Source organism: Cydia pomonella, chromosome 1, assembly GCF_033807575.1.
Source record: "Cydia pomonella isolate Wapato2018A chromosome 1, ilCydPomo1, whole genome shotgun sequence".
In the NCBI taxonomy this organism is placed as follows: Eukaryota; Metazoa; Arthropoda; class Insecta; order Lepidoptera; family Tortricidae; genus Cydia; species Cydia pomonella.
This window is the reverse complement of record NC_084703.1, coordinates 2,319,161-2,342,387: the sequence shown is the minus strand read 5'-3', so window position 1 is coordinate 2,342,387 and position 23,227 is coordinate 2,319,161. Positions and strand designations below refer to the sequence as shown.

Here is a 23,227-nt window from a genome sequence, read left to right as displayed (position 1 = left end):
AGGGTGGGGAAGAGGGTATGAATCGGAGGTTAAAAATCCGATTACGTAGAACTTCAGGGTATTCCCCTGTGAGTAATATGATCTGTGTGAATAGTCGACGCCATGCTGACTAAGATTTACGTTGGTATCATATTGCAAAGTATTGTGTTTCTTTATTAAGGAATTTCTTTAATAGTATCTGTGATTTGTAGGCAGACTATAGATTTATAGATCATAGGCACCAACGAACTACAACAACCTATTGTACCTGTGAATCCAATACACTATATGACATATTTTGTCGACCGGTCTGGCCGAGTGTCAGTCCAATACACTATATGACATATTTTGTCGACCGGTCTGGCCGAGTGTCAGTCCAATACACTATATGACATATTTTGACGACCGGTCTGACCTAGTGTCAGTCCAATACACTATATGACATATTCTGACGAACGGTCTCGCCTAGTGTCAGTCCAATACACTATATGACATATTTTGACGACCGGTCTGGCCTAGTGTGACTCCAATACACTATATGACATATTTTGACGACCGGCCTGGGCTTATGTCAGTCCAATACACTATAGGAAATATTTTGACGTCCGTTCTGGGCTAGTGTGAGTCCAATACACTATATGACATATTTTGACGACCGGGCTGGCCTAGTGTCAGTCCAATACACTATATGACATATTCTCACGACCTATCTCGCCTAGTGTCAGTCCAATACACTATATGACATATTTTGTCGACCGGTCTGGCCGAGTGTCAGTCCAATACACTATATGACATATTTTGACGACCGGTCTTACCTAGTGTCAGTCCAATACACTATATGATATATTTAGACGACCGCTCTGGCCTAGTGTCAGTCCAATACACTATACGACATATTTTGACGACCGGCCTAGGCTTGTGTCAGTCCAATACACTATATGACATATTTTAATGACCGGTCTATCCTAGTGTTAGTCCAACACACTATATGACATATTTTGACGACCGGGCTGACCAAAGAGTAAAGTAAGTATATAAGAAGTTAGTGACCCTGCCTATGAAATCGATGGTCCTGGATTCAAATCCCGGTAAGGGCATTTATTTGTGTGGTGAGCACAGATATTTGTTCCTGAGTCTTGGATGTTTTCTATGTACATATTTAAGTATTTGTATATTATATATATCGTTGTCTGAGTACCCACAACATAAGCCTTCTTGAGCTTACTGTGGGGCTTAGTCAATTTGTGTATAATAGTTATAGTTTTATTAAAAATGTAATTTCAGTTAGTAAAGTAATAAAAATAAAATACTGAAAACTGTCAAAAATCTCCTTTATTATATTTCCACATAGCTTGGGTACGGAGGCAGCTGTGAGATCCATACAATTTATAAACATAAGCGCAAATTTGTATTGAGATGACAGCTGTCACCGTTACCAAGCTATGTGAAAAATACTATAAAGGAACCAGAAAATTTTAAAAAGAACTGGATCTTAGTTTCTACTTCACTTCGGTAGCAAATAAGCATTCGGCCCGCCTGGTGGTAAGCGGTTACCGTAGCCTATGGACGCCTGTAACTCCAAAAGGAGTTACATGCGCGTTGCCGACCCTAACACTCCGCACGCTTGTTGAACTCTGGCAACCTTACTCACCGGCAGGAACACTACACTATGAGTAGGGTCCAGTGTTATTTGGCTGCGGTTTTCTGTAAGGTGGAGGTACTTCCCCAGTTGGGCTCTGCTCTAGATCTGGAATGACATCCGCTGTGCTGTGTCCACCACACTAAGCGAGATGACATTCACCGTGCCCGTACCTCTCTTTGGGACGTAGTTTAGGGACATACCCGGGTCCAAAACCACCAAGGTTGGGTTTCACCATTTTAGGGTTCCGTAGTCAACTAGGAACCCTTACAGTTTCGCCATGTCCGTCTGTATGTCCGCGGCTTTGCTCCGTAATGTTAGTGCTAGAAAGCTGCAATTTGACATGGATTTTTACATAAATTTCTCAAATCCAAGAATTGGCTCAGCTGGTATTTCCTCTTCATAAATTATTTGCCCCGTTTTATATTTTCGACTAATAACCTTAACATCATTAATCATTATTATTCATGAATCATGAACATATTTGACATGAGCACATCACATTATATATTACCTAGTTTAATATGAGTACTAAGTATTTATTGTTCGTTATCATAATATTACTAATTAATCTAAGTATGCACAATAAAAAATAAATAGTATTTATTCAATTCCGAAAAGCGGCCGAGTGGATATGGAGTCCGACTTTCTATCCGGAGGTCGCGGGTTCAAATCCTGGCTCGTACCAATGAGTTTTTCGGAACTTATGTACGAAATATCATTTGATATTTACCACTAGCTTTTCGGTGAAGGAAAACATCGTGAGGAAACCTGCATACATCTGCGAAGAAATTCAAAGGTGTATGTGAAGTCCCCAATCCGCATTGGGCTAGCGTGGGGACTATAGCCCGAGCCCTCTCGCACATGAGAAGAGGCCTGTGCCCAGCAGTGGGACGTATATAGGCTGAATTATTATTATTATATTAAATTCCGCTACCTAATTGTCTGGAAGAGATCGGCTTTTAGCGATAATACCGCCTGTATTTTACCTATTCTTAATGTGCTGTATTCTTTGTATAGTTTTTGTATTAACGTGTGCAATAAAGAGTAGTATTGTACACAATAAATAATAATGCACAGAGGTATGGTATCACTTAAATTGCTAATTTTGAATAGTCTATTTATTTAAATAAGATAAGCTTATCACTATTATCTGTCTAACCAAAAACAAAACTCAACGATAACAAAAACAAAATAGACCCAACCCTAAGTAAATCTAGGAACTCTCACGACAAAGGAACGCATGCAACTTATAAAACCGCATCATTCAAAACTGGACTTTATACTTAAGTAATAAAGTTTGCGCTTGCAAAGCAGGTGTGAATCGGGTGCATCAGTAAGTTTGCAGGTGTGAATGGCCTCAAGCCGCGTGGTCTATTTTAGGGCTGCTATTTCTGAGATTTTAACGCGCGTTGTAAACTCCATAGTACATTATTTATTACTGTTATGAAGTCACCGGTTGTAATGGTTTTATGGTTTTACTATGAACAGGGGCCCATTTGAGTCGACCGAGTGACAACCGTGACTTTTTTTTATATACTACGTCGGTGGCAAACAAGCATACGGCCCGCCTGATGGTAAGCAGTCTCCGTAGCCTATGTACGCCTGCAACTCCAGAGGAGTTACATGCGCGTTGCCGACCCTAAACCCGCCCCCCCTCGTTGAGCTCTGGCAACCTTACTTACCGGCAGGAACACAACAGTATGAGTAGGGTCTAGTGTTATTTGGCTGCGGTTTTCTGTAAAGTGGAGGTACTTCCCCAGTTGGGCTCTGCTCTAGATCTGGAATGACATCCAATGGCTGTGCCCTACCACACAAAGCGAGATGAAATTCACAATGCCCATACCTCTCTTTTGGACGTAGTTTAAGGACGTACCCGGGTCCAAAACGACGTAGCAGTACCTACACAGACATATGACCATTCTAGTGAAAATTTATGACTTTTATGAAAACAGACAGCTAATGCTCTGACGGATCAAATATTTAAAACTTAAAACTGCAAGCCTTGGTCCTTTTATTTTTCATAAGAAGAGGTACAGAGATTTATCTTAGACTTGCAAATTTAATTTTAGGAAAGGAAACTTCCAGAAAAATGTGTTTTTTTTTGAGGATATTTTTATGCACCTATAGATGAGCCAGTAGGGCTAATATGGTCGGTGTTTTATCATCTGTCATCATGCCTGTCACGTTCTAACAAGTATGTAAGTGCGAAAGTGACGCATGACATGACAAGTGATAAAAATGCGACCATGATACCGCCGCAGCGGCGGAGTTTCAAAAAAAAAAAACTATTGAATATTTCATAGTTCCCTTTTCCTATCCTTAAGGGCCGGTACAGACGGACTGCAGCTTGTATGGGAACTGCACGTCGACGTTGCAGTTGGAGTGCAGTTGGCATGCAGTTCCCATACAAGTTGTAGTCGGGTTGCAGTCCGTCTGTATCGGCCCTAAGGAAACTTTAATTTTGGAAACCAATAATTTATATCTCCATACAAAAATAAAGGTTGACTGGAAGAGATCCCTTATAGGAATAAGTCCGCCTTTGTACATTGCCAACATTCTGTTTTATGTTATGTGTTTTTTCCACAAAATTTTAATTATAATTTAACAATTAAGCACAAAAATCATTACATTATGTCAAAACTTACATTCTAAAACAAAAACGCATGCACATAAAAGACAAAAAAGAAAGCAAAAAAGACACTAACACTAAGCCAAAAAAAGTAATAATAATAATAAATTATTTATTCACGACCAACTTGGATCATTTTGTGTTAGTGACAATTTTTATCTTAATGCTAATGTTAATATACATATGTATTTAATTATAGCAAACTATATACTATATTTGAGTTTCTTATAAATAAATAAATAAGCTGATTCAAAAAAATCCGCCTAGGTACTCACTTATTCCTGCGCACGAGTCATGCAGCAGTTATTTAAATATAGGCCATCAACCCTGTCCGCAAGCATGGTCAGGATGCTGTTGGAGCTGGCCCGTACTGTGCGCACCAGGGATGTGGCTCGCTTGAGCATCGTGGTGTTAAAGCAGTCTACCCGCGCTTCCGCGAACATCCCTGACGCGCTACAGAATCTAGACAACCCCATCAGCACCCTGTACGCGTTATTATATTGAACGCGCAGAGCATTGTACCGTTTTTACGTGTAGTCTGCCCACAGGCTGTTTGTGTAGAAACTAGTACAGTAGGCTCTGAATAAACTGACTTTAACTTCTAAAATGAATTAATATACTGCTCTACTTATAATATCAACCTCATTCCGACTCCCAGTCCAAAAGTGCCTAAGATACTTGCCGCATTGCCGTGCTGGATGGCAAGCGATATTTGTTGGACTAAGTAAGAGCCTGTGTGTAGGGTTTCTGTTTTATTCTATCTTAACATATCTTACGTACAATAAAGTGTTTACATACACACAAAATGTGAAAATTTACCGAAATGTTTCAATGTGAAACTTTCACTATGTTGAAACTTACCGACGGCATTTTATCATCAGTATTATGCCTATAGTTCAAGTGCATCCAATTAATTAAATACACAAATTAATTCACCGTACAGACAGATTGTTAAAACGTTTTGCTGCCATGATGTCATACCTCATCCCACTATCGGCCTTCAATAACCAACTATAGGGAGCGTGCATGAACTGTAGGAGGCAGCACAGGAGCCGTCAGATTTTTGGCGCGAGGCGTAAATGTGATGTTTTTTGTTCCGATGTAGCCCACAAGATGGCAGAACCTACTATGTACAAGAAAACACGTGACGTGTACATGTGCATGTTTATGGTTCCGATTCAGGCCACAAGATGGCAGACCCTCCAACGCGCACGGTCCCTATTCTAAACATATTTAAAACTACATCTATCGCGAACTTGCGCTTCGGGTCGCGGCTTTTTCATAGGAATTTTCGTCGGGTATTTACACGAATCTCTGATTTGACATTTTGCTGGAACATACCTGCCTGTCACACTTACGTACGAATTTACAAGTGCGACAGAGAGGCAACACGTCGAACGTGGTCCGCGGTAGGCCCTCAGTTATCCGCAACCTCGACCAGTGTCGGAAATAAAGACAACAAAATAAATTCGCGACAAACCTGGTTTTAAATATGTTTTAAAATGTGTTCAAAACGCGAAATTTTTAAATGTTATATAAGGTAGCAGTACTAGTGCTCGACGCTGCACTAGTCACCGACATGGGCATTTTATTTCATGGAAATATAGGTTAAATTTGAACAACGAAGATTTTTCTGTATTCGAACTTTGACATAAAGTGCCCATGTCGAGTACTAGTGCAGCGTCGAGCACTAGTACTTCTACCTTAGCTATTCTATTACCGAATGTCTTATTAACCAGTAATTGCCAATGCTTTAGCATCTTTTTATTCATAAGGTTTCATGTCCGCTGTTTTATTTCTCCCTTCGATCATTATTATGCGTTTAATACACCGGATTTAAAAACTATTCAAATTTTTAGGTGAATTTGCTGTAAAAATAACGCAAAACGCAAATGTTACAGACGCGTTTGGTTTACATATCCAGGGGGCCTAGCCAATTTTGTTTTCTTTTTTTACTCGAACAGATTACACAGTATTACAGTGAGACACTAAAACGTTAACATAAAGTTGTGTCATATAATAACAATAAACTTAAAAACTTATTGAAGACGGGTGATCATCCATCTCCTCAAATAACTACTTACATTCGTAACACGACTTGAGAAGTGCATTTAGGTATTGTAAAGCGCGAACTAAGGTTGGGTAGACAACGTGCCAATGGTTGACACTCCGTAGCGAACGAAATGCAACTGTCATTATCACACTAATTTAGAAGAGTGATAGAGAGAGATGGCTACGCTACGCTACGGAGCGTTAATGATTGTCCCGTTGACTAAGCATCCTGGTGACTTCCCGTACGCCACAGTGCGCGCTTTAAAATGACAATTGTCAAATCAATTTGATAGAAAACGACAATCGAAACGTTAATAATGTGTAAAAATAGTCACATGACTTCGTAGCATTCGTCATCCCTTAATTTGACATTTGTCGATGTAAGTACCCGTACCATGAGTCACTGACAGTGTCAAAACTGACATATTTGCCACCGAGAACGTAATTTACTTTCTATACATCTCGCTCGCACTTATATGCGAGTACGAGCGAGATGCATAGAAAGTAAATTACGTTCTCGATAGCGTTTATGTCGGTGCCGAACAGGTGCATGGTTATCGCAAAAGCGGTTATCACATTGGAAAACTTGTTTATCTTGTCCTCTTTTAATAATGCATACATTTGCGACAAGCAGGGTAGAGATTGTCATCCCAGCTAGCCACCATGAGGCCTATTAAAGCCGTCCGTTAACTACTTTTACCGTGTCCGCAGAGATGCATCCCCGAATTCGTGAACGCGGCCTACGAGGTACCAATGGAAGCGACGAACACATGTGGCGACCGCGGCGAAACGCAGTTCTGCACGCAAACGGCTGCTGGGTCCTCGAGCAGGTAACATTGTATTGTATTGTATTCGGACGATTTTCTGCAACTCGACGAAAGGCGCCTATTTGTGACATGGGGGGGTGGGCTCAGGGGCGGCGATAAGCGTGGGCGACGTGGGCCATCGCCTATGGCCTCGCGGTCCGAGGGGTCTCGCACCTCAAATAAGTATTCGTCGGACACGGACGGATAAATGTTTGTTATTCCTTGCGCTACCAGAAGGCTTCGCTAAATGTATCTAACCGCATCGGCTTACGGCATCGATAGTAGAAGCGGTCACAGCTCTCTCGCCATCAACGACGACCGGTTTGGCCTAGTGGGTAGTGACCCTGCCTACGAAGCTGATGGTCCCGGGTTCAAATCCTGGTAAGGGCATTTATTCGTGTGATGAGCATGGATATTTGTTCCTGAGTCATGGGTGTTTTCTATGTATTTAAGTATTTATAAATATTTATATATTATATATATCGTTGTCTAAGTACCCTCAACACAAGCCTTATTGAGCTTACTGTGGGACTTAGTCAATTTGTGTAATAATGTCCTATAATATAAAAAAAAAAATCTCTGTTGGTAGACTTCCTAGCAGATATGCGGTTTCAATAAGAACAGATGAATTAATCACACATTTCAACCTTAGTTTCAGATCCTGCGAAACCTGTAAACCTGGGCAGTTCTCCAGCAAATTCCTCACCGACACGCATTATGACTCGCACAACGACATCACCTGGTGGCAGTCGGAGACCATGAAGGAGGGGATCCAGTACCCTAACCAGGTCAATCTGACGTTGCATTTAGGTAAGAACACTTGATTTAAACTTTCACTATTTTTAAAACGGGACTTAATCGTGTTATTAAGTTTTAAATTGACCTCTGACGTTTCGAGGACCAAAGACCGGATAAAGCAGACATTAACATCCAGCTGTGTGAGTTTTTCGAACAACCCGCACTTGGTCTCGCTTATCAACATGAACGTTTTGCACTCTAGGGGTAAGGATGTCACTCGGTTGACATTCAACATTCACATTTTTGGTTTTGGTCGGAGATACTTATAAAAACTTCTAAATGAATCGTCTTCGAATCGAATCGTCCCAAAAATTTTAAATTTTTGGAGTGCTACGTCGTAATACCAACAATTTTATTCTCTGACCTAACAAGTCTTGGAAGTTTCTCATCAGGAATCACGTCGGTATCATCAAGTACAGATGTAGTGAATAATTCTTTGCCATCGTATTTTCACGGAAACGCATGAACGAACGTGTTATGTTATTTCAGTCGGTCCCAGTACAAAAAGTACTGAGGTTGACTGAAGTAGCAGGACAAATACGAACGTTTCCGAGAAAATACGATGGGAAAGGATTGTTCACTACATCTGTACCACGATGAATTTGGATTTTATCCATAGTATCCATTGTCTCCAGGCAAGTCCTACGACATCACATACATCCGTATCGTCTTCTACTCGCCGCGTCCGCAGAGCTTCGCCATCTATCGGCGCGCCAGTGAAAACTCCGAGTGGGAACCGTACCAGTACTTTAGGTAATGAACGAACGAACGAACTATATTTGTATTTTGTACCTATGATAAATTCTCTAATATATAGTGTCTTTAGTGAAGTCAAAATCGAAAATGCTATTGATTTTACGAATATTCTAGTCCAGAAGAAAGTTGTATACTACAAGTTACGTTAAGCGTTGATACTCTAGATGTATGTTTTCCTAAGAGTAATAATAAGTATGATTTGGTATTTGCGCAGTGTGTATTAAAATTCTTACATTACCTACTTAAAGCGTCGAAAAATTGCGTTGCAATTTTCCGTTTAATTGGGTGGGTGTCTTTTTGGATAACACATACACCTGCAACCTTCGCAACACTTTTGAAAAGTGCCATAAATAATACAGTTGATTTTTAAGTCAAATTATTCTTTACGCTCCCCGCTTTTTACAAGCTTTTATATACCCTGACCGTTGTCTGTTTGTAATCAAATCTTGCAAGTTAAATTTGATCCATTTCCCGGTTTCCGATTGAGCTGAAAATTTGCATACATATGTAAGTCGGGTGACAATGCAATATTATGGTACCATCGAGCTGATCTGATGATGGAGACAAGAGGTGGACATAGGAACTCTGTGATAAAACAACGCAACCTAATTGTGTTTGGGGTTTTTAGAATTTGCTCGATGAGTACCAGTTGCCTGTGGAAAGAAAAGTACAGTCAGCGATAAAAGCTTGTACCAAAAATGGAATTTTTGCCATAAACTTATTCTACCTTGAATCGTACAAATAGGCGTACAAATTGACACATTAGGCCGAGTTGATGTTGCGAGTAAGCCATTGCAAATTGCGATACGGTGGTAACTAATATGTTCTGTTAAATGTCTAGTGCGTCCTGCCGTGATATGTACGGTGTACAAGAGCAAAGAGCGGCCGACCTACAGGCGGAAACACGGGCCCTCTGTACCAGCGAATATTCCGACATTGCCCCTCTTTCCGGTGGTAACGTGCTATTCTCAACTCTGGAGGGAAGACCGTCGGCTTATACGTTTGACAGCAGTCCTGAACTTCAGGTAAGATATCTGTGCCACATTGAATCGGTAGGCTGTTAAAGTGTTCCAGTTCTCTGTACTACTTCTCTCTTTAAGACAATTTTTTTTTAATTTATTTAGAAAACAAACAGCCTTTTACAAATATATCTAAAGTAAATGAACTAAAAATAGGCCTAAAGTTTCCTACATTACTAAGAAAACTATTACATAGAAATGTAAATTACGCAATTATAAATTACCGGTTTAGTTGTGTACTACATGCAAGTAAGGTAAGAAAACATACAAAACTATGAAAAATATGACTGGAACCAAATTGATCAATTTCTAGAAAACAATTTTTTTTTGTTCTGCTATTCTAGTGGCAGCGTGAGTGAGGGCTTATAATATATATGCTAGACACTAGACAGAAGTCCTGTATATATTATGAATGTATTTCTTTTGTCAGTGTGGGAATGATGTTAGAGTCAGACTAAGACAAGTCTGCAACGATTTTGATAGCACCCGCAGTGCAAGTGTTATTTATACGTCATTATTTAATAGAAGTTTGACATTTAGAATATCAGATTCAGATTTATTTTGGTCTGACTCTACGCGTCATCCGCCCGGGCCTTTGGCCTAAATCCATTTGGGGCAAGGGGGCTATGTGGAACTCCTACCCCCCGGCTCATTCCCCTGAGAAGGAGGGGGAGGAGCCTACCCAGTAAACCCATACTGGCGTTTCTCATAACGTGCGATTTGGGGAGGCGTCCTGGGATCGTGAACATTCTACCACAAGTATGCTATACATACATGCTAAACAGCAATGTCTTAAGTTCATTTGATAGAGAAATAGTTCCTGGTCCGGGACGTCGAATCGTCTCAGACCAAGGTTACGGTCGAATTGCGCGATCAAGCCGATGACTAGCGGAAGATTGCGCAGGATCGCGACAGTGAAATGCTAGGATACAAATAAATATTATTATACGACATTATTACACAAATTGACTAAGTCCCACAGTAAGCTCAATAAGGCTTGTGTTGAGGGTACTTAGACAACAATATAAATAATATATAAATATCTATAAATACTTAAATACATAGAAAACATCCATGACTCAGGAACAAATATCCATGCTCATCACACGTATAAATGCCCTTACCAGAATTTGAACCCGGGACCATCAGCTTCGTAGGCAGGGTCACTACCCACTAGACCAAACCGGTCTTCAAAAATAAATAATGTATCTCAATTGTAGCATTTTGTTTCGTTTTTCTGTTAACAATTGCAATCTTGGTTCGGGCTCCTGTCGTACACTCCTGTCGGAGGACAATACTCATGTTGGGTAGCTGTTTATATTCATAGGTTCAGGTAGATAAAATCATCAACGTTCTAGCTGATTATCGTCGATAGGATGGTTTAAAGTTCCTTCTTACATACAGGAATGGGTAACAGCCACCGACATCCGCATCTCCCTGGACCGCCTGAACACGTTTGGAGACGAGATCTTCGGCGACAGCTCCGTGCTACAGTCGTACTGGTACGCCATCGCTGACGTGGCCGTTGGTGCTAGGTGCACGTGCAACGGACACGCTTCTATCTGCGACCGACAGAACGGGGTTATGACTTGCAGGTTCGTCTATAAAAGTACTTTTTAATTTCTGGATGCATTTCTACATATTGCTTCGGATTCAACTGGCAAATATCAAATGATAATTTGTAGATAAGTTCCGAAAAACTCATTGTTACGAGTCGGGGTTTGAACCCGCGCCCTAATTACTTCCCTAACTTACTTAAGAGGCAACAGGAGTGGTCATTTCTCCGTACAAATGTACTCTACTGTTTCCTCCATGGTTTTTGAAGCTAGAGCAATGATTTTTATAACACAGATTATTATTATTATTAATATCTGTGTCGGACTGTTTTGGTTTTTTTGATATTTTTGTTCCTTAAGGCGCTAGTGCACTTCAAATATTCGCAAAATTGGCCTAATTCACTAGGCCGCAAGCAGAAGCATGCTAATTAAAACAGACATCAATTAGCCTAAAAAGCATAACAGTCCGACACAGATAATTTAATTACCATTTAGGTTTCAATATTTCGTTACATTTAGTTAAGTTTTCGAGGAGAAAACAGTCGAGTACGAAACATCGTTTTTTGAGATTTTAACGCAGTTTTTTTTTGCTTAACTTAGCGTTGTCCTTATCGCACTAGTCTTAGGAGCCGCTTCCGTTAGCGAGACGGATATATTCACCTAAAACATTTAAATCTCAGCTCCCGTCCCCTTTTGAACGCCAAACGGCGAAGGAACATGCCGTGCCCCGGACGCAGGCGATCACGCATATTTAAGCGAAATTGAACTTTACGGAGTCCCGCGTTAGTCCCTATTGCATTGGCGAAACTGTCGGCTGTAGCCGTCGTTGGCGTCCTTGGCAAGTCTTTCAGATGTCGGCCATAGCCGACGGTGGCGGTCAAAAGGTTAATTACTGGAATTAAATGTAAACACAGATGTGAACACAACACAGCCGGTCGTTCCTGCGAGCGCTGTAGGGACTCGTACAACGACGCGCCGTGGGGCAGAGCCACCACTACCAACGTCTTCGAGTGCAAGGGTAAGTTTATCTTCTCTTTCAAGTGCGCAGGCCGTTACGGTGTGCGAGAGGGACATCGCTATACTGTCTCACACACACTACGAAGTGTATTAGTGAGATTGTCTACAATTGGTTTCAATATTATTAACCAATTAAAAATGGTTTTTTGCTCCATTCATGGAATGTATGGCGCCATTAATTTTCAAACTAACAAATATCAATGAACAATTGAACTTAAGCCGCTCTTTGTCTCTTGTTTATGGTAAAATGTTGCCAGCGATTAAAAACTGACGGTAAATACTTGTTTTACAGGATTTGCCTATACCATCCCATTACTGGAGCCTGTTCCATTAAAGGGGTGTTTACTATAGACATTTGACAGATATCTTCCGTATACAATAGGGTTGTTTCCATCTACAAATCTTAGGGCAGAATTGTATCCCAATAAATTCTTTTGGATTATAAGAACATGTTAAACTACTTTTAGGGGACCTGTAATGACCATATTTTTGTAAATATTGAATTTAAAATATCCTTTGGCACACGTCACGTGACCAAACTCGAAACGTCATTGAAGATTCTGATGACGTCACAACTCTCGGATTGACACTGTTGACAGTTAGGCGATAAACAACAAATGACAAATGTCAGTTGACAGTTCGTATATTCTACGTGTGTATGTAGTTATGTGTCAAACCGTACGTGACGTCACACAATTTTCAAAGAGCGTTTTGGGCGCGAAATCAGCTGTCAAAATATATTTTGTTAATTTAACATATTTAAAGCCGTTATTAGTATAAAAGTTGAATTTTAGGGCAACTTTTAGTTAATATAGAACGTAATACCAGCGTTTCAAAAAATTGAAAAGAACCCTATTGCACAACCCTCACAGAAACACTCGCGTATACAAATACGATAGCCCCTTACAATATAACGGGCTTCCCATAGAAAAATATATGCCGGTCTTTCACACATTTAAAGCCTGACCAGTAGTATATGATCACTTGATCACGCGCCATATTGCGGAATTTCATTGGAACTAAATTTTTCATAGTAAAAACTGTCACCCTATACATGAGAATAACAGCGCCCTCATGACAATGATCATATATTTCTGGTCGGGCTTTACCTTACTTATATAGGTCGTGTCATTCACGAAGACGCGTGGCTTAACTCGTATGGTCATATTATTAGAGGTTATATTTGACAAATCTGCGCGTCATCGTGGATGACACGAGCTATATTAGTGTCTGATGACGTCACATGATGAGCGCCGTTTTTTAAGACAAACTATGCGAAAGTATCTGCTTATTTATTACCAACAAAGATAAAAGGCCAATTGATTTCTCATTATAACTGTACTGTACGCGTTTCAAGATTAGTTTTTATTAGCTGCACACTTCCACGATAGTTCACTGTATGGAATGTGGAATTAAGAGGAGTGGCATCTCTTATGGTAGAACTGTTGCAAAAGTGTCCAGCTGTCAGCTATAAATAATAGTTCCAAATCTCTCCAGAGTAGCGCTAGAGTAGCTAAGAACCTAGGCGTTATTGACGGAGTGAAGTGCGCTGTCTATGATTTGATTTTTTTGTTCAAGTATTCTAGGTATTGTATTGCCACCTATTTAAGGTTTTTTGATGACACTTTTTGGTATATGGAGATTCCCTTCCTTACCTCCACCTTCCATAGTTCACTGCATAACAACATTGACATATATATCTAAAGACGCCTTACGGGCACTAGGAATGCGCTAGTTCAGTGGTGACTTGACTTGAGTGATCTGTCGATACCCCCCGTCAGGGGGGTATGAGGGGCCGCTACCGCTCAATGGCTGCGGCGGCTGTCGCGGGTCGCTTCCCCACCGACTGGTGGGGTGGTCTAATGGCCGTCTTTTTGGGGACGGTGTGGGTAGCTGGTGTAGGCCAGCTCTTCGCTACCGATCGTTTATCCAACCCCACGGCCCCTAACCTGGTGATACCGTTTGAGCGGGGCCAGGTTATGGAGCCGCGGAGAAGGCGACCGGCAGCTTAGCTGGCGTGTGTTGCGTGCTGGATCCGAGTGTAGTGTGGTGAGCAGTGCTAGTCAGCTACTGCTGGTGTAGAAGGGCTCGGGGCAAATCCCGAGCCCACCTCTCCGGAGGTCTGGTGGTGTGATGTGGCGCGATGTCCCGAAGATGGTCCAGGCCGGCGTTGTCCGCGCGGTCAAACATGACCCGCGCGAGACGCTCGACGAACTCCTCCAGGCCGCGCCACTTCAGTGGTGTCACTCACGAATTCGAGCCAATCGTGCAGTCTAACGCAACTAGTTACGATCAATCGCGCGCGTGGTGCGAACTCATCAACCAATCGCGTTGCGGCGTTAGACTGCACGATTGGCTCGAATTCGTGTGCGTGACACCGCTGTACTGGCCCCATTCTTATTGTCCGTAAGGCCCGTTCTTAAATATATATGTCAATGCATAATGTCTGTTACTTACACCAAAGGGAATTTCAAATAGGTGAATTGTCAAAGAAAACTTTGTAGCCGCAGTAAATTTACTGCCATCTTTCGACACATTATTAAAACTTATAGAATGCCATTTGACTTTGATCTTTTCTTTCGCTGATATTTTTTAAATCGTTTCGAGCCACTTTTTGATATTTAATCTAACACATTTCAGTGAAAGAATAAGGATCAAAGTCAAAAGTTGTAATCGTGTGTCGAAAGATGGCAGCAAATTTACTGTGGCTACAAAGTTTTCTCTCACATTCCACCTCCATTCTAAATTCTCTTTGCTTTGGTATACACTGACGACATATCGTATAAAAATTAATTTTACAGTAAGTACATATGGTGCTACTTTACCGCACTAGTGCGAAAATTAGCATATTACATTACTATGTCGAACATTTCAAGGGCCATATGTACTGTAAAACGTTGTACGATACATGTGCGAATAGGTAATTCGCACTTCATTGTTTCCTATTTTTCGCACTTGTATCGTAATGTACTATTAATTATATGCGTGACAAAAGTTTTAGTACCAATAAATAATATGACGCCTTTTATCTTCCAATTTCCTTTAGCCTCGTTTTCTATAATTTATTAATGTATATTATGTTGCCTACTTGTACAGTCACGTCTGAAAACATCGACACGATCGAAGCGCCAAAAATATGTACACCCGACCTTATGACCCATTAGGGTAGTGTATACATATTTTGATATTTTATCCGTATCGATATTTTCAGACGTGACCGTACCACACAAAACACATACAACTTTATCGCAATAACTTTTCCTGCTTTCAGCTTGCAACTGCAACGGGTTCTCCAACAAATGCTACTTCGACAAGGATCTATATGAACACACTGGGCACGGCGGTCACTGCATCGATTGCGCGGAGAACAGAGATGGGCCGAACTGTGAGAGATGCAGGGAGAATTATTTCTCGTCTCAGGGGGATATATGTCTGCCCTGCAATTGTGATGCTACTGGTAAGCCAACACCATCTTTCCTATCAAAATCGCTGGCTACTTTTGTTGTTGTCCTAAAGCACCCCAGAGGTGCAAAGGGCCTTCACAAGCTCGCGCCACGCCTATCTTCAGCTCGTCCTCTGGCCTCGCTCCAGCTCAACCCGACCGCTCGTAACTCTCTTAGGACGGAACGTTGCCAAGAGTGTACAGGACGCCCGGAACCACGGCTTCCGTCCGGCGGTTTCCACGCAAAAGCTATGGTAGCATTATTCGTAAATAATGCTACCATAAAACACTCATGGCTCAGGAACAAATATCCATGCTCATCACACGAATAAATGCCCTTACCAGGATTTGAACCCGGGACCATCGGCTTCATAGGCAGGGTCACTACCCACTAGGCCAAACCGGTCGTCAAAATGCTTATGCTCTGTATCTTTAGGTATTTAAATAAAAGTAAACAAACAATTTATAAATCTTCGGGTAGTTATAACATTTATTGATTAACCAACCAAATACAAAACCGCCTGGATCTGTCACTGAACGACCTGACTTTAACCTACATTATTTGTTCATGTAATGTTTTCATCTACCCTCAACTGGCTTAAGGAGCCATTTGAGGGTAGATTTTATTTACTTTTATTTAAATACCTAAAGATACAGAGTATAGCTTGGTATGACTTTAAGATCTACACAGTGGACCAATTAAAAATATATATATAATAATTTTAACCGCGCACATGAGGTAATGAGGAGCACAAAATGTTGTATGAGTTTTGGCCAAACGTCAAAAATTTTTTTTTGCCGAAGTAAATATTTGTTTTTACGTTTTCTGCACGTGTTTTTATTTGAGCACATTAGTGAAAAAAAGTACAACGAATAAGTAAAGTTTTTTTTTATGTACAGATAAAAAATGCGAGTTTAATTTAAAACTTTAATGTCTGTCAGTAGGTATGTCTAAACCAAGTCACACAGTGGCAGCGTCACCGCTAAAAAGGCGTTTTTCACTAAGCTATAACAGAAATAAGCCTTCACATAAATTGGCATTATCCCTAAAACAAGACCGATTTCAGGAAACTTTGTATAATATTTTTCTTCTCAGCAGCTCGAACAAGCCTACTTTCGGCACTCCAGGGAGTGAGACAAAGTAGCTTTTTAATTTAGTGAAGGCAGTGCAGAAATAGAGCAATAAAAACTTTACTTGATGTTGAATTTTTTTAACCTTTAATATGTTCTCACTCCTGAGGTGAGAAGTTGTATGTGTCACACGAGAGAAAAGTTATTTTACATCTCGTGTTTTTGAGTTAACTCTTTTCCAGGCATAGTACGATTTATCTACCACATATGCGCCATTAGAATTTTAACTTTAGCATTCCGATTTAAGGTTCAAATTAGATTACACTTTCAGGAAATGTTACTTGTCTTCAAATGAATCATCAAAGCTGGATTAATTGGAATATATTTGGATTTTTTGGGAAAACCTTGTAGATTGGTGCGGCCTGGAAAAGGGTTAAAAAGACTCAAAATCAACACTCGCAAGAAAAACTAACTTTCCTCTCTTGTTGCACAAATAACTAATTAGTCTATAGATCTATAGATGCGGTCAAGAATACACCTTTAAAATCTATCGGGTATAATCGGCCCACGGTGTATATTGATATAAATATAATATTCTATCAATACCATAGGTTCTCGCAGCCTCCAATGCAACGCCGAGGGCAAATGTCAGTGCAAGCCTGGCGTCACCGGCGACAAATGCGACACATGCGCACCCAACCACTACGACTTTACTGCTCTGGGCTGCAAGCCATGTGACTGCAATGACGCGGGCAGTTATGGCAATATGCCACAGTGCGACCCGGTCACTGGCGTGTGTCAGTGCAAGCAGAATGTTGAGGGCAGAAGATGTCGCGAGTAAGTAAAATTATTGGTTACAAATAGGTAATGATTGATAGATGTTCGTACTTCAAGTCGGGCGACTGCAATGTCGCGGGCAGTTATGGCAATATGCCCCAGTGCGACCCGGTCACTGGCGTGTGTCAGTGCAAGCAGAATGTTGAGGGCAGAAGATGTCGCGAGTAAGTAAAATTATTGGTTACAAATAGGTAATGATTGATAGATGTTCGTACTTCAAGTCGGGCGACTGCAATGTCGCGGGCAGTTATGGCAATATGCCCCAGTGCGACCCGGTCACTGGCGTGTGTCAGTGCAAGCAGAATGTTGAGGGCAGAAGATGTCGCGAGTAAGTAAAATTATTGGTTACAAATAGGTAATGGTTGATAGATGTTCGTACTTCAAGTCGGGCGACTGCAATATCGCGGGCAGTTATGGCAACATGCCGCAGTGCGATCCAACTACTGGTGTTTATCAGTATGAACAGAATGTGGAAAGTAGAAGATGTCGAGAGTAAGTACTATTGATTACAAGTAGTCTATTAGTTGATACTAATGCATCGCGCCACATCATTGTGACTTACGACGCTAGGTTGCAAACCATGTGACTGCAATGTCGCGGGCAGTTATGGCAATATGCCGCAGTGCGACTCGGTCACTGGCATTGCAAGTAAAATGTTGAAGGCAGGAGATGTCGCGAGTAAGTATCTAAATATTCTAAAATGTTTGTACTGTGTATAAACTGCTGTTGTGGACGAGCTTATGACTATATTGATGCAGGCAGTTATTACATGACATAGTGCGATCCGATCACGGGCGTGTTTCAGTGCAAGCAGTAAGTAGGAAGACGTTTTAGGGAGTTAGTAAAACACACATTCAGTCAGTAGAGCTAGGATGGTCGCCTCTCTATTGTCTGTCACAATCCCTGTCAAGTAAATTATGTAAGTGCTATATACTTATTTTCCTCTTTGGTAAGTGCGAAAGACTCGTAATTTCACGTAATTAAACATTATATTTGTTAAATCTGCGCATCATCGTGGATGACGCGAACTGTAAGTGCAAACAGAACGATGAAAGCAAAAGATTTTGTAGAAGTAGCTGATATTGGTGTCAAACCTTGTGTCTGCAATGGCGCGGGCAGTAAGGATAAACGGCCTGAATCAAACACAAAAATATAGAAATGTTGTCCCTTTAGTTACCTTTTACTAGAAAACGTCCCCACAGCTAACTAAGCATGAAAGTAGTGAACTGCTTCAGTTAATTTACGTAGTAAAAGTCAAATTACTTCACCACTTTTCTCTGATTTATTCAAATTAACCCTTTATTTACATTAAACCTATCTTCCAGGTGTAAACCAGGTTTCTTCAACCTGGACCTCGACAATGAGTTCGGCTGCACACCTTGCTTCTGCTTCGGACACTCTTCCCAATGTAACTCAGCGCCAAAATACCAATCCTACGAACTGAGCGCTCATTTCCTCAGAGACTCAGAGAAGTGGAGCGCTGAGACAGATAGGCGAGAGCCGGCGGCGCTACAGTTTAATGCTAACACTCAGAATATTGGTAAGTGGTAACAAAGTCAGCGCCGGAATGCTAGGCTTGTGAACTAAGCGCTCATTTTCTAAGAGACTCAGAGAAATGGAGCGCTAATACGCAGAATATTGGTGGTGGTAGACAAGTCAGCGCTGAAACATCGGTCCTACGAACTAAGCGCTCATTGTCTCGGAGACTCAGAAGTGGAGCACTGAGACCGATTGATGGAAGCCGGCGGCATTATAGTTTAATGTCAACACTCAGAATATTGGTAAGTGGTAATAAGTCAGCGCCAAAATGCCAGGCTTGTGAACTAAGTGCTCATTTTCTAAGAGACTCAGAGAAGTGGAGCGCTGAGACAGATGGGCAAGAGCCGGCGGCGCTACAGCTTAATGCTAACACACAGAATATTGGTAAGTGCTAAGAAGTCAGCGCCAGAATGCCAGGCTTGTGAATTAAGCGCTTATTTTCTAAGAGACTCGGAGAAATGGAGCGCTGAGATGTATACACGTAAGGCGGCGGCATAATATTGATGGTAAGTGGAAAAAAGTTAGCGCTGAAATGCCAGGCTTATTTCAAAAGAGAAAGAAAAGTGGAGCGCTGAAATGGATAGACGGGTGCCGGCGGCATTCGGGTTAAATGCTTTTGGTATAAGTGGTTGGCTAATTAGTGGTTCGAAAAATTCAACGCGAGGTTCAGGTAGGCTTCCGTAGCTCAATTGGTTAAGAGCAAACGCACGGACTGCGGAGGTTGCGGGTTCAAGTCCTGCCGGAAGCGTAACTTTTTCCATTTTTTCCTTATAATATAAAATTTGGAGTATCGCTCGCAGACATATCAGCTTGTTAAAAAAAAAAGTTCTTTCAGGCGCAAATAGATGCATAAATTGCTGCTTTATTGGCTATTAATCGTCAAAATGTGCCTTAGTTCCCGACTAATATAAACTTTAATATTTAATTTAAACACTTTATTCCTTCTCTTCTGCAGAAGTCCGTTCATCAGGTCCCGAAACCGTCTACTTCCTAGCTTCCAACCAGTTCTTGGGCGACCAGCGTCCGTCCTATAACCACAAATTGAAGTTCACCCTCCGTCTTGGAGAAAGTAGGGGGTATCCGTCGGCCCAGGATATAATTCTGGAGGGGGCGCAGCAGTCCGTGGCTATCAATATTTATGCGCAGAATAATCCGGAACCTTCTGATCAGGTAAGTTTTCGTAACTTGGTATTTGTAGTTTGAAGAGAGTGTAGAAACGCCACTATCAATATCCTATGAAATTATGAAGTTTATAGTAAACTTTGTTGAGTTATATTCATTAATTCTGCAGTGACTGTAACTTCCACCTCTATGTTCATATTTTTATGGGAATTCGACGTGTATAGCGACACTTCCATTCTGTCGCTTGCCAAGTCGGTACAGATGCACAGGCCTAGCACAGGATGGACGGGAGATCTCGCTCGCAAGATAGACTAGCCGTCTCTCTCCAATTAATACACGAGCAAAAGACGGGTAGTCTATGTCGCGGGTGAGATACTGTCGCCCCGCTCCTGTGCTAGGCCTGCATAGTTATCTTCGACTGACTACTCATACTGAGCTCATACACTACCTATTATTTAACGGCTTAGTGGGTAGTGTCCCTGCCTACAAAGCTGGTTATTCCGGGTTCGAATTGTGGTAAGTGAATTTATTTGGACTTACCCCAAATATAATATGTTCTTGAGTTATAGATATCTTCTATGTATAGGTATACTAGTACCTATATAAGTATAATATGTTAATCGTCACTTAGTATAAGTTTTCCTTGGCTTTTAAGTCGATCTGTGTAAGATTAGTTCCAATTATTTATTTATTATTCAATCTGTTCCAGGCTCAAGAGTTCTCGTTCATACTCCACGAAGACCCTCGCTATGGCTGGACACCAACTCTCTCCAACTTCGACTTCATGTCCATTCTGCAGAACCTCACGGCCATCAAAATTAGGGGCACGTTCAATAGGAACGGGGTGGGGTATCTGATGAATGTCAAGCTAGAGACTGCTAAGGTGAGTTCTCGACTTCATTCATTTCACGTTTAATATATATGATTACCTGGGTAGTACACTATTTTTCACTGGTTTCTGCACCTGGTTTTCTTAAAAAAAAAAAACCATTCCGATATACTATTTTTGAGGATAATTACAGTGCGACATCTCATTTGGTTCTCGTATGTTTCTATTATCCTAATGAATGTTTTAATTATACGGAAGTTTGATTCTTAGAGACTCTATACATCTCTAAGGATAATTTGATAAAAGTCATTTAGTTCAGACATTTAGAGATATTTACACCTCTAAATAATTTTAGTTTTTTTGTATCTGTTTGTTTTTTTGATTATTATTATTTTTTGTAATTCGACATTTAGAGACTGTATACATCTCTAAGTAATAATAATAATAATTAACGTACTTTTTCTTTAAACAATAATACTTTTAAATAGTTTGCATTAATATTTTCAATGAGTAGTATTTTTTACTGTGGGACTTAGTCAATTTGTGTAATAATGTCCTATAATATTTATTATTTATTTATTTATTATAATTATTGATATGCTTGTTTTTGCTTGTATCTATATTCCATGTGGACGTGTAAAAGTGCCCTTGTGGCCTATTTGCTGAATAAATGTTGAAATTGAAGTTGAACTATCGCGTCGTTTAACTACTAACTAAAAAACCTTCCATTTCAGGTTGGCCGAGAGAAAGGCCTGGGCCCAGCCAACTGGGTAGAGAAGTGCAGCTGCCCCGCCGCGTACGTCGGCGATTACTGCGAGGAATGCGCCCCTGGATACCGTCACGAACCTGCCAATGGAGGCCCGTACTCCACCTGCATACCATGTGATTGTAATAAGCACGCACATATATGTGACACTGCTACAGGTAAACACTAGTTTGGTCTACACTTCGCGGGGACTGGACCCAAAATTTTTAACGCAAAAAAAAAAAAAAAAAAAATCCCATTTCCATCCCGGAGGTTGGCGGTGGTGACTGTTCTCATGCGAATTCGTTTTTACGTGCTGCTATCTTCCAGCCAGACATATGGTAGAACTTGTGAAATGAAATCAGCTAGTTAAGTATTCAAAATAAATAAATAAATATTACATAAATATTATAGGACATACTTACACAAATTGACTAAGTCCCACAGTAAGCTCAATAAGGCTTGTGTTGAGGGTACTTAGACAACGATATATGTAATATATAAATATTTATAAATACTTAAATACATAGAAAACACCCATGACTCAGGTTCAAATATCCATGCTCATCACACAAATACATGCCCTTACCAGGATTTGAACCCGGGACCATCAGCTTCGTAGGCAGGGTCACTACCCACTAGGCCAAACCGGTCGTCAAAAAAATGATCCAAGAATTTTTTGTTCAGGAATTAAGACCCTTGAAAGTGCCGTTGCAGAATAAATCTTTGAATTTGAAGTTGGTGTTCCGATTATACTGACCATGTCGCATGTTTAGCTATTTCTATAGAATAATGCAGCGTACATAAGTGATACCGTCTTAAACATGCCAATTCCCTTACTGTGAAGAACTGTGATATTTAATAAATTTAACAATTGAACACTATATCAGTGAAGGAATAAGGATCAAAGTCAAATGGCGTTCTAAAAGTTTTAATCATGTGTCGAAAGATGGCAGTAAATTTACTGTGGCTACAAAGTTTTCTTTGACAATCCATCTGTATTTCAAATTCTCTTTGCCGCTACTGGTAATAGCAACATTTTTAGTACAAGACCTTAGGGGCATTCCAAAAAAGTGTCCGGTACGTATTTTAACACTTCCGATAAAACTAAGAATCCAATATTTAGGGTCGGCAACGCGCATGTAACACCTCTGGAGTTGCAGGCGTCCATAGGCTACGGTGACTGCTTACCATCAGGCGGACCGTATGCACGTTTGCCACCGACGTGGTATTAAAAAAAAACAAGTGATAGGGAACGTGCATGAACTGTAGGGGGCAGCAAAGGAACCCCCTGTTTATTAGCGTGACACGTCAAATAAAAGCTTCCAATGAAGCCCATAAGATGGCAGAACCTACAATGCACTAGAAAACGTATTATATTTCCGATT

General features: G+C 40.8%; 1 protein-coding gene across 1 annotated transcript in view; it reads left to right on the top strand.

Moving 5' to 3' along the window:
* LOC133526687 (laminin subunit gamma-1) overlaps positions 1-23,227 on the top strand; it is a 57,314-nt gene that overhangs the window by 5,692 nt on the left and 28,395 nt on the right. Inside the window, exons 2-13 of the mRNA XM_061863400.1 lie at positions 7,014-7,132; positions 7,761-7,918; positions 8,542-8,659; positions 9,504-9,687; positions 11,086-11,276; positions 12,152-12,255; positions 15,526-15,711; positions 17,379-17,604; positions 18,930-19,144; positions 20,099-20,313; positions 20,975-21,148; positions 21,829-22,018. Coding sequence (XP_061719384.1) covers positions 7,014-7,132; positions 7,761-7,918; positions 8,542-8,659; positions 9,504-9,687; positions 11,086-11,276; positions 12,152-12,255; positions 15,526-15,711; positions 17,379-17,604; positions 18,930-19,144; positions 20,099-20,313; positions 20,975-21,148; positions 21,829-22,018 — 2,080 coding nt within the window. The remainder of the gene's footprint in view (positions 1-7,013; positions 7,133-7,760; positions 7,919-8,541; positions 8,660-9,503; positions 9,688-11,085; positions 11,277-12,151; positions 12,256-15,525; positions 15,712-17,378; positions 17,605-18,929; positions 19,145-20,098; positions 20,314-20,974; positions 21,149-21,828; positions 22,019-23,227) is intronic.